Here is a 14,002-nt window from a genome sequence, read left to right on the forward strand (position 1 = left end):
CCACTGATTGCATGGCATTGTTACAGTAACCAGGTGACCACAATGCTATTGGAGAGTAGTGACTTGCCAAGTTACCAGTCCTCTTATAGGAAACTGGCACTTCCCAAGTGTGCCACAGGAGAGCGATCTGACTTCACATCAGAGAGAAAAATACGCAGCACTTCCTGCAGTGTCTCTCTCCCCCCCCCCAAGGCTCCGTCCCTTCCCAGAACTGCCTCGCAAGTGGGTGTCACAATTGGGAAAGTTCAGAGTCATCAGGAATCTGACTGCCTGCACAGAGTACAGCTCGTCTCCCCACTGAAGTGGTTCCAAGCTATCTACTTGCATAAAACATGCTTTTGAACTGCAAAGTGGGCAAAAGCTGAGGCAAGTGTCAGGAGCTCACCCTGCCACACAGTGCTAGGGTTCGAACGCTGGAGTTAACACCATCTCCAGTGTCATTAAGCCACTGAGCCACTACATCTTCGGAGAGAGGGAGAAATGGGAATAGCAAAAAAATGGTCAATCATATTTTATATTCTTAATAGTGACTCCCTCCCCAAAGAGCAATCACACTGACAAGCCCTCAAACAGGTACAGGTAGTCCTAGAGTTTAGTGACTGTTCAAAGTTACATCGGCACTGAAAAAAGTGACTAACAACCAGTTTTGAAACTCATGTCCGTCACAGCATCCCAATGGCCACGCGGTCAAATTTGGGATGCTTGGCAACTGACATGTACTTATGACTGTTGCAGAGTCTGGGAGTCATGTGAGCAACTTTTGTGACCTATTGATAACCAAAGTCAATGGGTAAGCCAGATTCGCTTAACAACTGTGTTACTAATTTAACGACTGCAGTGATTCACTTAACGACTGTGACAAAAAAAGTCATAAAATGGGGGGAAAATCTACTTAAGTCTTGCTTAACAATGGAAATTTTGGGCTCAGTTGCGGTCGTATGTCGAGGACTACCTGAATAATGATTTCCCGCCTATTGATTCCAAGGGAAATAGAATTACATGGTGAAAAAAAATCCAGGAAGGAGAGGTGAAAGAAATTGGTGGAGTGAAATATGTTGCAGCATTAAGTGCCTTGATAAAAAAAATATAACACAGCCCACATTTCAGTTTCCACTGATATTTTATGATTTATGGTTTATTTTAGTTACGCTTTTATCTATATATTTCATTCCTTTGGGTTAGCTATTTTGAGAATTGATTCGGGTGGAAGTGGAGAATTTCAATAACAGTAATAATGGGATAGCCTCAGATGCCTTATTTATCCTGAAAGAAATAATGCCAACAAGGGAAATATTCATTGTGGGGAAGAAAAAAAAAGATCCATCCAAAGTGATAGCTTCTTATAGAATTGTAAATGTCTTTATTCAAAAACAAAGAGCTCTCTGGCTATTGTCTTTAGAACTACAATAGTTAAATGCATTAACAAAGTATACAATCTATACTCATATTCCATATAAAGTCTGATTGAATTCAGTGGAGTTTCCTGTTGAAAAGGCATGATCACTAATGGTGTTTGAGCCAAGATACACTGAATGAAGAAAGGAAATGGTCCTATTTGAACTTTTAAAGTAATGCAGTGTTTCTCAACCACGGGGACTTCCAGGAATATGGGCTTCGACTCTCAGAATTCTCATTGATGGCCAGGTTGGCTGTGGAATTCTGGGATTTGAAGTTCTACACACACACCTAGAAATTGCTAAGGTTGGGGAACACTGAGGTCAGGGGTGTCAAACTGGGGGCCTGTGGACCAGATGTGTCACATGCAGGCCACGCCCACCCCAGCTCCACGAAGGCAGTGGTGGGTTTCAAAATTTTTTACTACCAGTTCTGTGGGTGTGGCTTGGTGGGCGTAGCAGGGGAAGGTTACCGCAAAATCCCCATTTCCTCCCGATCGGCTGGGACTTGGGAAGCAGAGAATAGATGGGGGCGTGGCCAGTCAGAATTTTTACTACCGGTTCTCCGAACTACTCAAAATTTCTGCTACAGGTTCTCCAGAACTGGTCAGAACCTGCTGAAACCCAGCTCTGCACAAAGGGGGAAAACATTGCAAAACATCATGTGACAGCAATGGGACCAGTGGTGGGATTCCAAATCTTTTCCTACTGGTTCTATGAGAGTGTGCTTTGCGCGCGTGCGCAGCACTCAAAGACCACCCTCGGTGTCAGCACTGGTGAGCTGAGCTGTTGTTTAGCTCAGCTGAGGCGCGGCAAATTGCTCTGCCACACGAATCAGCTGAACTAAAAAACAAGGGAATATAGGACAGGGAATGGTGGGGGCGGGAGGATGGGGCCAGCCGGAGGTCGTATTTGTGGGTTCTCCGAACTACTCAAAATTTCTGCTACCAGTTCGCCTGAACCTGTCCGAACCGGATGAATACCATCTCTGAATGTGATGCGGTGAGTTTGACATCTGTGTAATAGGTGGTTTTTCTCTTCTTATCCAAGTTCTGTACAGGATCAGTATACCTCCAATCGGTGTGAGAAAATTTCCCCTTGAACGATATGGGAAAAATACTATTTTCACTCTAATTCATGTTGGAGCAAGGAGATATGAACTCCTTCTCATCCATTAAAGAAGAAAGTGAGGTAAATATGCACGCAATACACAAAGATATAACAGATCTCTAGATCTCAGTGTTATAGCTGAGATGGAGAAAAAGGAATATACTTAATACAGTGGATATTCATTACTTAACCGGAGCAAAAACATATTTTGATTTTGTTGTAAAAACAAGGACACATTTCATTTATGAAATTTTAACCTTTCAGTTCTTTTATATCCTTTTAATAAGCACAAACATTGCATTTGATTCCAACAGCTGGAAGGCATTGAGCCTCCCGATGTGGAAAAAAACACATTCTCATATATAAAATATATGAAAACTCCTTTTTATAGCCCTGTAATCCCTTAATCACATATATAAAAATATAATACCTACAGGTAAATCCTTGACGTACGACCACAATTGAGTCCAAAATTTACGTTGCTAAGTGAGAAATCTGTTTAGTGAGTTTTGCCCCATTTTATGACTTTTCTTGCCACATTTGTTAACAGATTCGCTGCAGTTGTTAAATGAGTAACACGGTTGTTAAGTGAATCTGGTTTGCCCATTGACTTTGCTTGTCAGAAGGTGGCAAAAAGGGGATCACATGACCCCGGGACTCTGCAACCGTCATAAATGTGAGTCAGTCGCCAAACATACGAATATCAATCACATGACTATGGGGATGCTGCAACGGTCATAAGTGTGAAAAATAGCCATGTCACTTTGTTCAGCGCTGTTGTAACTTTGAACGGTCACTATTTTGTAAATCGAGGACTACCTGTATTTAAAATACAATCTGTATTTTATTTTTAAGTCTTCTCTTTGTCTGCCATGATTACTGACTTAAGATGACTTAAGATCATCATGGGAACATTTAAAGCACATCCATTAGGAATGGGGATAGTTTTCCTATGGATCCATCTCTACAAACCCAGCAAGATTTGTAAACACTAAAATATTCTCAAGACTAGTCCTTCTCATTTCTTTGGGGTTCCCATCACAGCAAGATTATAGTAATTCTGGAATGAGACTGGTTGGGACAGAGAGGAAATCCCTTGACTGATTTGTGAGAGGGGTGAATTTTTGTAGGACACTAGGGAAGCCCAATGCTCAACTCACTTATAGGTGAATATGTATAGAGTAATCAGATTTTCCTAAAAAAAACCCAACCCTGACTGTCCTTTGGAAGGACAGATACTGAAGCTGAAGCTCAAATACTCTGGCCTCCAAATGAGAAGAGGGGATTCACTGAAAAAGACCCTGATGTTGGGAAAGATGGAAAGCCAAAGGAGAAGGGGACGGCAGAGGATGAGATGATTAGATACAGGGGTGGGATTCAGCCAGTTTGTTCAAACCGGATGTTAATTTTAATCTGGTTCGTCGAACCAGTAGTTACAAGGACTGGCTGACCCCGCCCACCCCTCCCCGCCCCTCCCCGGAGTATCCACGTGGCCCATTTTGGATGCCAGGTAAGTGCAGTGCCCACATGAGCCTCCTGGAAGTTCTGCAAGTCCAGAAACAGGCCTGTTTCTGGCCTCCGGAGGGCCTCCAGAGCCGGGGAGACCGTTTTCGCCCTCCCGGAGGCTCGAGGAAAGCCTCTGGAGCCTGGGGAGGGTGAAAACACCCTCCCCGCCATGGTGCAGGAGGCCGAGTGGGCCACGCCCACCATGGCCATACCCACCCAGCAACCGGTTGCTAAAATTTTTGAATCCCACCCCTGATTAGATAGTGTCATCAATGCAATGAATATGAATTTGAGCAAACTCTGGGAGATGATGGAAGACAGGAGACCTAGCATGCTATGGTTCATGGGGTTGTGAAAAGTTGGACATGACTTAGCGAGAGAACAACAAACAAGGTATTGGGAAGAGGAGATGTGAAAGATCTACCTGAATCTTCCAACTGAATCTTCATGGCTGTAGTCCCACCACTTGGATTATAATTCTGACAATATGCAAAACAACAACGAACCTCTCATGAGCTGACAATTTAATTCATTTAATTGGCTCCCACCTTCTGGGACATCGTACCCCACGTTGAGAGCCACCTCCTACCTTTTCGGCCTTCCATAAGAGCCTCAAAACCAGCCCCTTTTGACCGGCCTGGGACGCTGATGGAGGCATTCCATGTTGAAGGTGATTAGTGGACCAGGAAGAAGATTCCCAACTCCACCCCCATGGTATTCTGATTTTATTCTATTTCTGTTTATTTAAAACTTAATGGGTCTGGGTAAGCCACCCAGAGTCATTTGACAATGAGATGGGCGGAACATAGATTTAATAAATAAATAAATAATAAACAATAATTAAGTCAACTCTGAGGAACAGACATTGTTATTCCCATTTTACTCTTTTAGTACTATGTAAGACTGAACCAGCATTCAGCTGAAGGGAGTTTAAATAATCACCATAACCACCATTAAAGAAGAAGAAGAAAAAAAAGAATGTCATTAAATTACATTCATTCCTCTTTCCTTAAGAGACACATTCCAGTTTTTAAGAGTCCTATTTTGGACAAACTCAACAAAGATCACAGTTGTTGCTGTCCATACATCAACCTCCCACGTAAGTTTTTGAACTTAAACCAAGCAAGCGAACAAAACGTTGAGTTTACTTTCAAAATTCCAAAGCCGTTTTTAAAATGGTTCCTTGTGAATAAAAATGTAAACAGAATCTTCTTTGTTGAGAGCTCGGTCCCATGTGGTCACGATGGAGTGGCAGAATAAGATTTAGGCATACAAACATACAAAGAACTCAGTTTGATTCCATGCGATGGGAGGGGACACATTTATCATTCACCTCCATCTATTTACAACGTCCTGGTATGAATTTGGTCATTATCATTTAAAACAGGAGAAAGTTTGCTCTTCTATGTTTCTGTCTCCCTCTTTGGAAGGGTTATGATGAAACAGCGTGGGAAGCCACAGGGACATTAGAATTCGTTTATATTCCTTCCGAAAATTTTGGTTCAGAAGCCCGTAAATTATTGCATTAAGGCAACTGTTGAAGTAGGCCATGAAGTAGCTCACCACAAACAACCACTCGGGGATTTTGGGTGCTACTTCGGAAGGATTAATGGCCACAGCCAGACCTATTAAGTTCAACGGCGCCCAGCAAAAGGCAAAGATCACAAAGACAACAAACATGGTGAGAAAGTTTCGGAAGTCGCTTGGTTTTATCTTCAGCTTCAGTTCCGATTTGACTTTCCTCCTGACTCGTATCACCAGAATCCAGATCCTCAAATAGCAGAAGCTCACAATGGTGATCGGAAGGATGAAGTGGATGACGACAACGGCAATGGTGTAACAGGAGCTGGTTGTCTGGGCGAAGGTGCACGAATAGATCCTTTGATCGTACTTGAGGGAGCCAATGAAAAAGTTCGGAACGATTGCAACCACAGTGAGAACCCAGACAAGGCAGACATAGAATATTGTGTTCCGCCAACTGTACACTTTATTGTATACAAAACTGTGGCAAATGTAGCAGTATCTGTTGATTGCAATGGCGGTGATGTTGAAGATGGAACCGATCACGCTCAATCCCATCACAAAGCCGCTTGCTTTGCAGTGTGTTTCGCCCAATGACCAGCCGTTGTGAAAAAGGGCAACGAGGACTAGAGGATAAGGGTACACGGCTACCACTAAGTCCGCCAGGGCCAAGCTAACCACAAACGCATTGCCTGAAAAAGAAAAAAAAAAGAGAGAGAGAGAGAGAGAAAGGAACAAAGTCAAGATTTTGGATATCCAAAACGAGAAACTCTTTCAGATGTAAAGGACAAATTTCAAGACAATATGCATAAAGGTAAAAGGTAAAAGTTCCCCTCGCACTAGTCGTTCCTGACTCTAAGGGGCAATGCTCATCTCCGTTTCAAAGCCGAAGAGCCAGTGCTGTCCGAAGACGTCTCCATGGTCGTTGTGGCTGGCATGACTAAACGCCAAAGGCACAAGGAACGCTGTTTCCTTCCAACAAAAGGATAGAACTCACAAGCTCCTGGCATCTAGTCTGGTGTCTTAACCATTAGATCAAACTTCCTTGCAATATGTTATGTTCCATTTTGTACCAGGTCAGAGTAGAGACTCAAGTAATCTCATTAGGCCCAGCCCCTAATCTCATTAGGCTCCCAGCCTAGCCTCTTGGAGCCTGCCCAGTTTTTAAAGTTAAATTGTAAAAGATTTAGATCCTGGCCTCAAAGAAAAGATTTCTCTTATCATATCTAACACAGGATCTGGATTACTAGCCTCTTGGAGAGGGGTTAGAATGTCTGTTGGCTTATTTACGAGGCTGCAAGATTATTTTTATCTTATTAGTTTTTAAAAGAATTATACCGCTATCCCTGTTGTAACCACAACCTGGGCAGCTCACAAAGCAATAAAAATGCCACCCCCAACAATCAAATAAAAGCGCAATAAAAGCGCAATAAAAAATGCATGGCGCCTTGAGGCAGCACTCTCTCACACACCCACATACCATCTTGCTCAACATATCCGAAGAAACTCTGTTCGTACTGAGTAACTCTGAGATTGTTGACCACAACACAACACATTCATTTGGCCTTATCCTGTGTGGTGCCCTTAGTTGTGCTGGATTGTGGTTGTGGTTGTGGGTCTAACTGTTCTGAAGGCTCGAGCCAGAACTTTGTAAGGATGGCACTTCCCTATCCATAAATCCTTCAAATTTCCTGCAGACCAGAGAATGCTCCTTCATTCTTCCCCTTCTCTTCATAGAGAAATATATCATTATGGTCTCCACACATAACGTTACTCAGTTACCATCTCCCTAGCAAGTCTTTCCATTCTGTTGTCAGCTCTGGAAGCCATATTAGGCCGGAAGCTTCCATGCTGCCACCTTCTCATGTGTGGGGAAAGTAGGAGGGGGGATTTGGTAGAGAGGTTGTCTGTAGACATAATAGCATTCTTCCTGTCGGTCCAGGGCAATCCTGCATCTGGAGAAGGAGTGGTCGGAGTGCTGTCTTGAGATGGGACGACGGTTGATTGGAGCATGTGACTGACTGAGGAGTGAGGGGATGGTTTTGGGGGTTTTGCTTTACTGAGGGAAAACCCGGACCTCTCAGATTCGGGTTTTCCCCAGATGTGCCAATTTACCTATCCTAGTAAATAGAACTTTGAAAAATGCTTGCTTCAGAGTCTTTACTTGGAGTTGGGGTTTTTCTGGAACGCTGACATCTGTATTATTAATTCAGGTTAAAATGACCCTCAGTTGCCATCTTGTGCTCATTGGAAAAGAACATATAGTACATCAGGGGTCGTTTCGTCACTCTTTGTTAACTATTTGGCTAACTTCCACAATCTTTTTTGTTCTTATAGGTAGAGATTAAACAAATATTTTTTTTTTTAAAAAACAAAAACAAAACGCCTTGATTTTATGATCGGATTTTAGATGGGAAAAAACCAAGCCATTATTTAATCTCAAAAGGTTGACATTCCTTTCGGAAAAGAATACTGAGGGAATGGACAAAAAAGGCCTAACAGTGCTACATTTGTCTGATGATAAATAAAAATTGCTAAATAGTCCTTATCCAAAACAAACGGCCCCCAGTTTCCTCTTGTTCTTAATCTTGACACACTTGAACGTTGGGCGCTATCTAACACAATGAAATTCAATGGTCAAAAAAGTAAGGCTTTACATTTAGGCAAGAAAAACAAAATGTACAGGTACAGTATAGGTGGTACCTCACTCAATAGTAGTGAGAGGGATCTTGGAGTCCTAGTGGACAACCATTTAAATATGAGCCAGCATTGTGCAGCAGCTGCCAAAAAAGCCAGCACAGTTCTAGGCTGCATAAACAGAGAGATAGAATCAAGATCCCGTGAAGTGTTAATACCACTTAGTAATGCCTTGGTAAGGCCACACTTGGAATACTGCATCCACTTTTGGTCGCCACGATGTAAAAAAGATGTGGAGACTCTAGAAAGAGTGCAGAGAAGAGCAACAAAGATGATTAGGGGACTGGAGGCTAAAACATATGAAGAACAGTTGCAGGAACTGGGTATGTCTAGTTTAATGAAAAGAAGGACTAGGGGAGACATGATAGCAGTCTTCCAATATTTGAAGGGCTGCCACAAAGAAGAGGGAGTCAAGTATTCTCCAAAGCACCTGAAGGCAGGACAAGAAGCAATGGGTGGAAACTAATCAAGGAGAGAAGCAACTTAGAACTAAGGAGAAATTTCCTGACAGTTAGAACAATTAATCAGTGGAACAACTTGCCTCCTGAAGTTGTGAATGCTCCAACACTGGAAGTTTTTAAGAAGATGTTGGATAACCATTTGTCTGAAGTGGTGTAGGGTTTTCTGCCTAAGCAGGGGGTTGGACTAGAAGACCTCCAAGGTCCCTTCCAACTCTGTTATTCTAATTAATCATAACATTCAGGTCCCAAAGGTGCTTTTTCAAGAGGCAACTGGACTTTCTGTTTTTTCTTTGAAGACGTTTCGCTTCTCATCCAAGAAGCTTGTCCAGAGCTGAAGAAGCTTCTTGGATGAGAAGTGAAATGTCTTCAAAGAAAAAACAGAAAGTCCAGTTGCCTCTTGAAAAAGCACCTTTGAGACAACGATGACCTGGATGACTGAGAATCTCCATAGACATAACATTCAGGGTTTTATACACTGAAGAACTGTAAATGGGACCTAGGTAGGATTTTATTCGGGACAATCAATGGACTGAGAAATCAATATCTAAATGAATTCAAGCTTTTCATTGGCAGAGTGTCTTTAATGGGAAGGAAACAATCGAAGCTAGGGTCTTTTACAATTTCTGTGAATTCAGAGAATCATTAGGTTGAAATGTACTTACAGATCTCTTATGATTATATCACTTTGTTGTCTGTATGTACACTGAGAGCTTATGCACAGGAGACAAATTCCTTGTGTGTCCAATCACACTTGGCCAGTAAAGAATATTCTATTCTTTTTTTTCAAAGAAGTTCTTTGATTCTGACTTTGGGGTTCGTATTCTTAGTTGTGCCTTATGATTCTTGATAAATGTATCTTTTCTTTTTATATACACTGAGAGCATATGCACCAAAGACAAATTCCTTGTGTGTCCAATCACACTTGGCCAATAAAGAATCCTATCTATCTATCTATCTATCTATCTATCTATCTATCTATCTATCTATCAGGAGAAGCAATTGAGTTTTGTTGTTTAAAAAATCTGACTTTGGAACAAAACATAGCAAAAACTCCATTAACTCAGATTTTGCTCTGTAAAGTAGAGAGAATCTGTACATGTATCTGTATTTGCATCCTTTTGTTTCAAAGAATGATACGGTCTTCCCTAGATTGGTCCTTCCAGTCATGAGATATGCCAAATGTGGTGCTTTCCAGGTGTGTTAATTATATTTCCCATAGTTTCCGGTAAAACAATAAAGTTGGCCCGGAATGATGGGAAATGTACTTCAACACATCTGGAGAGCATTAGGCTGGGAAATGATAATGGACAATGGAGATAAGATATCTCACTTCTTTCTTTTTCATTTTTGCTCCTATGAATCAGTCTTGATTCCTGGCAAGTGCTGGGAGTAGTCCCTGCAGTTGTCTTGGCAATGTTGAGCAAAAGTGGTTTGTCATTGTCTTATTACTAAGACAAACAGAGAATGAATGGCCCAAGGTCATTCAGCTGGCTTCCTGCCTAAGGCAGGACTAGGATTCACAGTCTCCCAGTTTCTAGCTTAACCACTACACCAAACTGGATCTCCAGACTGAGAATGTAATTTTCAGCACCATAGACAGCTCCAGGATAGGCATCTAGTGTAATGTTAATTCAGTACATTACTGTACTATATTTGGGGATGCTTAAAAAAAAGAATAGAATAGAATAGAATAGAATAGAATAGAATAGAATAGAATAGAATAGAATAGAATAGAATAGAATAGAATAGAATAGAATAGAATAGAATAGAATAGAACAGAACAGAATTCTTTATTGGCCAAATGTGATTGGACACACAAGGAATTTGTCTTTGGTGCATATGCTTTCACTGTACATTAAGAGAATACATTCATCAAGAATCATAAGATACAACAGTGATAGTCATAGGATACTAAATAAGCAATCAAATCATACGAGGAAACTAAATAAAACAATATAAATTGTAAAGATACAAGCAACAAAGTTATAGTCATAAGTAGAAAAGGAAATAGGATGGATGAGAAGAATAATAGTAATACAGTCTTAGTAAATAGTTTGACAGGATTGTGGGATTTAGTTGTTTATCAGAGTGATGGCATTCAGGAAAAAACTGTCCCTGTGTCTAGTTGTTCTGATGTGCAGTGTCCTATAGCGTCATTTTCTTTAAAAAAAAAAAGAGCATTTCTCTCTCTCTCTCTCTCTCTTTATATATATGAATATTTTTGTGCCAATTGTTCTGATTGATAATGTTATCTCTTTTCAATAGTGAAATCAATTTATGTTTTGCTGTGATCTTTTTTTCTAAACACTGCAAATATTTATTTTTCATAGCTGTGGTTGCCATTCTTGCCTCTTTGGCTAAAGCGAGCTATTAATTATTCTCTTCCACCCTTACCGAATTCAGCATCCTGTTCCTGGAAATTATCTTTTCCTGCCTGCATTATTTAGAATGTACATCTACCTGTTTCAAATTTATCTATCCCCACAATTTTTTTTTTTTAAAAAAGCATCTGATTACAAAATTGCAATAATTTAACCTTCACAGCTCAAATACAACAAGCAAATGCTGAGAAAGTAGATGGCACATCTTTGGGGGATTTTGGTACTTTTATTTACATGTATTTTACAGCTGACTTTCAGACAGCTTAGGATCACAAAATCCTAGATTCATAAGAGGCAACTTAGACCTACAGGTCAAACAACCTCCCAGTCTGTGCAGGTAACCAAATTACCTTCCTTTCATATGTTCAGATTTTATATTTTTGCAAAACACCACATCCATTCACAAAATTGCACATAGAAAAAAGGGGGTAGCCAATCCTTTTAGGGATAAGACCAAAGACGGTTGGCAACTCAAAGGGAAGGATGCTGATTATGTAACTGGCTTTGGACTCTGTGATTGGTCAGTTGGAAGGAGAATACTGATTGGTGTTCCCTGTACATTTTCTGAGTAACAAAGTTGGCCAAAGTGAAGATGCTTATGAGTCCCATTCAGATTGTTTTATGGGGAACAGAAATGCTGGTTGTGTGGAAGTGTTCTTGCTAGATTTCTTGGTGGAACCATGTTCTTAGTACTCTGATTATATTTTCATAAACATGGTAACAGTCTCTATGTAATGTGATACCTGCCAAACTTATTAGGATGTCTACAGTTGACTCTTAGAATCCCATATGCTTTTTGAATGCTCTTTCTATAACTTTTTCTGATTCTGACATCTTTCTTACTCTCCCTTTAGCAGAAAACTGAGTATAATCAAGATCACCACAAAGTGTTAGTATTGCTTTATAAGGCCTTGGTAAGACTGCATCCAGTTTTGGTCATCACAATGTAAAAAAAATGTTGAGATTCTAGAAAGAGTGCAGAAGAGAGCAACCAGGATGGTTAGGGGACTGGAGACTAAAACATATGAAGAACGGTTGCAGGAATTGGGTATGGTTAGTCTAGTGAAAAGGGGGACTGGGGTGACACGATAGCAGTGTTCCAATATCTGAGGGGCTGCCACAAAGAAGAGGGGGTCAATCTACTTTTCCAAGCCCCAGAAGGAAAGACATGAAGCATTGGTTGGAAACTAATCAAGGAGAGAAGCAACCTAGAACTAAGGAGAAATTTCCTGACAGCTAGAACAATAAACTAGTAGAATGGCTTGCCTTCAGAAGTTGAGGGTACTCCATCACTGGAGGCTTTTAAAAAGAGACTGGACAGCCATTTATCCGAAATGGTACAGGGTCTCCTACTTGAGCAGGGAGCTGGACTAGAAGACCTCCAAGGTCCCTTCCAACTCTGTTATTCTAAGTGTAAGTTCTCTGAACTTTTTGCTTGCTGGAAAAAAAATACATTAAGGGTTGCATGAAATTAAACGATGCATATAATTTTAGGAGTGCAAGGTTCTCATTGGTAGTCTAGTTCAGTATTTTCCAACCTTGACGAATTCCAGATGGATGGATTTCAGCTCACAGAATTTCCCAGCCAATATAAGCCTCTGCTGAATATTCTGGAGATTTGAAATTCACCCGTCTGTAACTTGCCAAAATTGGGAAGCATTGATCTGGTTCCTAGAAGAGATAGATTATGCATCATTGGATGGATGATTTCTGAAAGCTATGGCTTCTCGATTGCATATTTAATTTCTTCTGCTTTGCTTCTTCCCGTTCTGGCTTATGATACTGACTTGTGTTCCATCCCAATGAAGTTTTCCTAGCCTCTGATTTAGCTTCTGAATTGCCAGATGGGTCCATAGCAACCAAAATGAACCTTTGAGAGGTTTTGAACCTCTAGACCTTTCTCCTACTAACAAATACAAGAAGCATGGATTCAGACACTATGTGCTTGCAGGATCTAATGTCTGCAAAAGCCATTGCTGATCTTCACCATCTGTTCCTAGATTCAACAACTTTATCACAATGCATGAAGGTTTTGTAGACCGCAAACAAACAGAGGGGTTAATAGTATGGTGAGATAGCCTTCACCTAAAGCTTGGAAGTATGTACAGTCAAGGCTATGGTGTTCCCAGTTGCAATGTATGGCTGTGAAAGTTGGACCATAAGAAAGGTTAAGGTTGAGCACCAAAGAATTGAGGCCTTTGAACTATGGTGCTGGAGAAGACTCCTGTGAGTCCCTTGGACTGCAAGTGATCAAACCGGTCAGTCCTAGAAGAGATCAACCCTGACTGTTCTTTAGAAGGCCAGATCCTGAAGATGAAACTCAAATACTTTGGCCACCTAATGAGAAAGAAGGACTCACTGGAGAAGAGCCTAATGCTGGGAACGATTGAGGGCAAAAGAAGAAGGGGACGACAGAGAACGAGGTGGCTGGATGGAGTCACTGAAGCAGTAAGCATGAACTTAAATGGACTCCAAGGATGGTAGAGGACAGGAAGGCCTGGAAGAACCTTGTCCACGGGGTTGTGATGGGTTGGACACAACTTCATAACTAACAACAACAAAGCTTGGATGGATTGCTTAAGTGAAGAAGTCTAGCAGAGTGGTGGAATTATAGACTCACCAATCTAGATTCCTACATTCTAAATCCTACATTCCTTTGTGTCTTCATCACAGACAGCACGATCTCTTTCTCATGACATGCACAGGATCCGATAATCCTTTGGCTTATAATGTTTTATATTTATACTATTTCATTTCTTATATGCTGCTCCGTTTCTGGAGCTTCACAGAGGCTTATAAGATATACAAAATGTTTTGAATACAAAATAGCGATAAGAAATAATCAACACACAGGCCACAATTTGAAGTTAGCATATTTTAGTGGTCTCCAAAAGCCCTGCAAAGTTATGGGGGGGGGTATTCCCAAAATTTC

General features: G+C 41.0%; 1 protein-coding gene across 1 annotated transcript in view; it reads right to left on the reverse strand.

Annotated features, from left to right (window-relative positions):
- Nucleotides 1–5,353: 5,353 nt before the first annotated feature.
- MTNR1B (melatonin receptor 1B) overlaps nucleotides 5,354–14,002 on the reverse strand; it is a 39,353-nt gene continuing 30,704 nt past the window's right edge. Inside the window, 2 exon segments of the mRNA XM_070944010.1 lie at nucleotides 5,354–5,413; nucleotides 5,415–6,223. Of these exon segments, the coding sequence (XP_070800111.1) occupies nucleotides 5,354–5,413; nucleotides 5,415–6,223 (869 nt within the window).

Source organism: Pituophis catenifer, unplaced genomic scaffold, assembly GCF_029215685.1.
Source record: "Pituophis catenifer annectens isolate HBS135680 unplaced genomic scaffold, rPitCat1.0.hap2 SCAF_4, whole genome shotgun sequence".
Taxonomy (NCBI): domain Eukaryota; kingdom Metazoa; phylum Chordata; class Lepidosauria; order Squamata; family Colubridae; genus Pituophis; species Pituophis catenifer.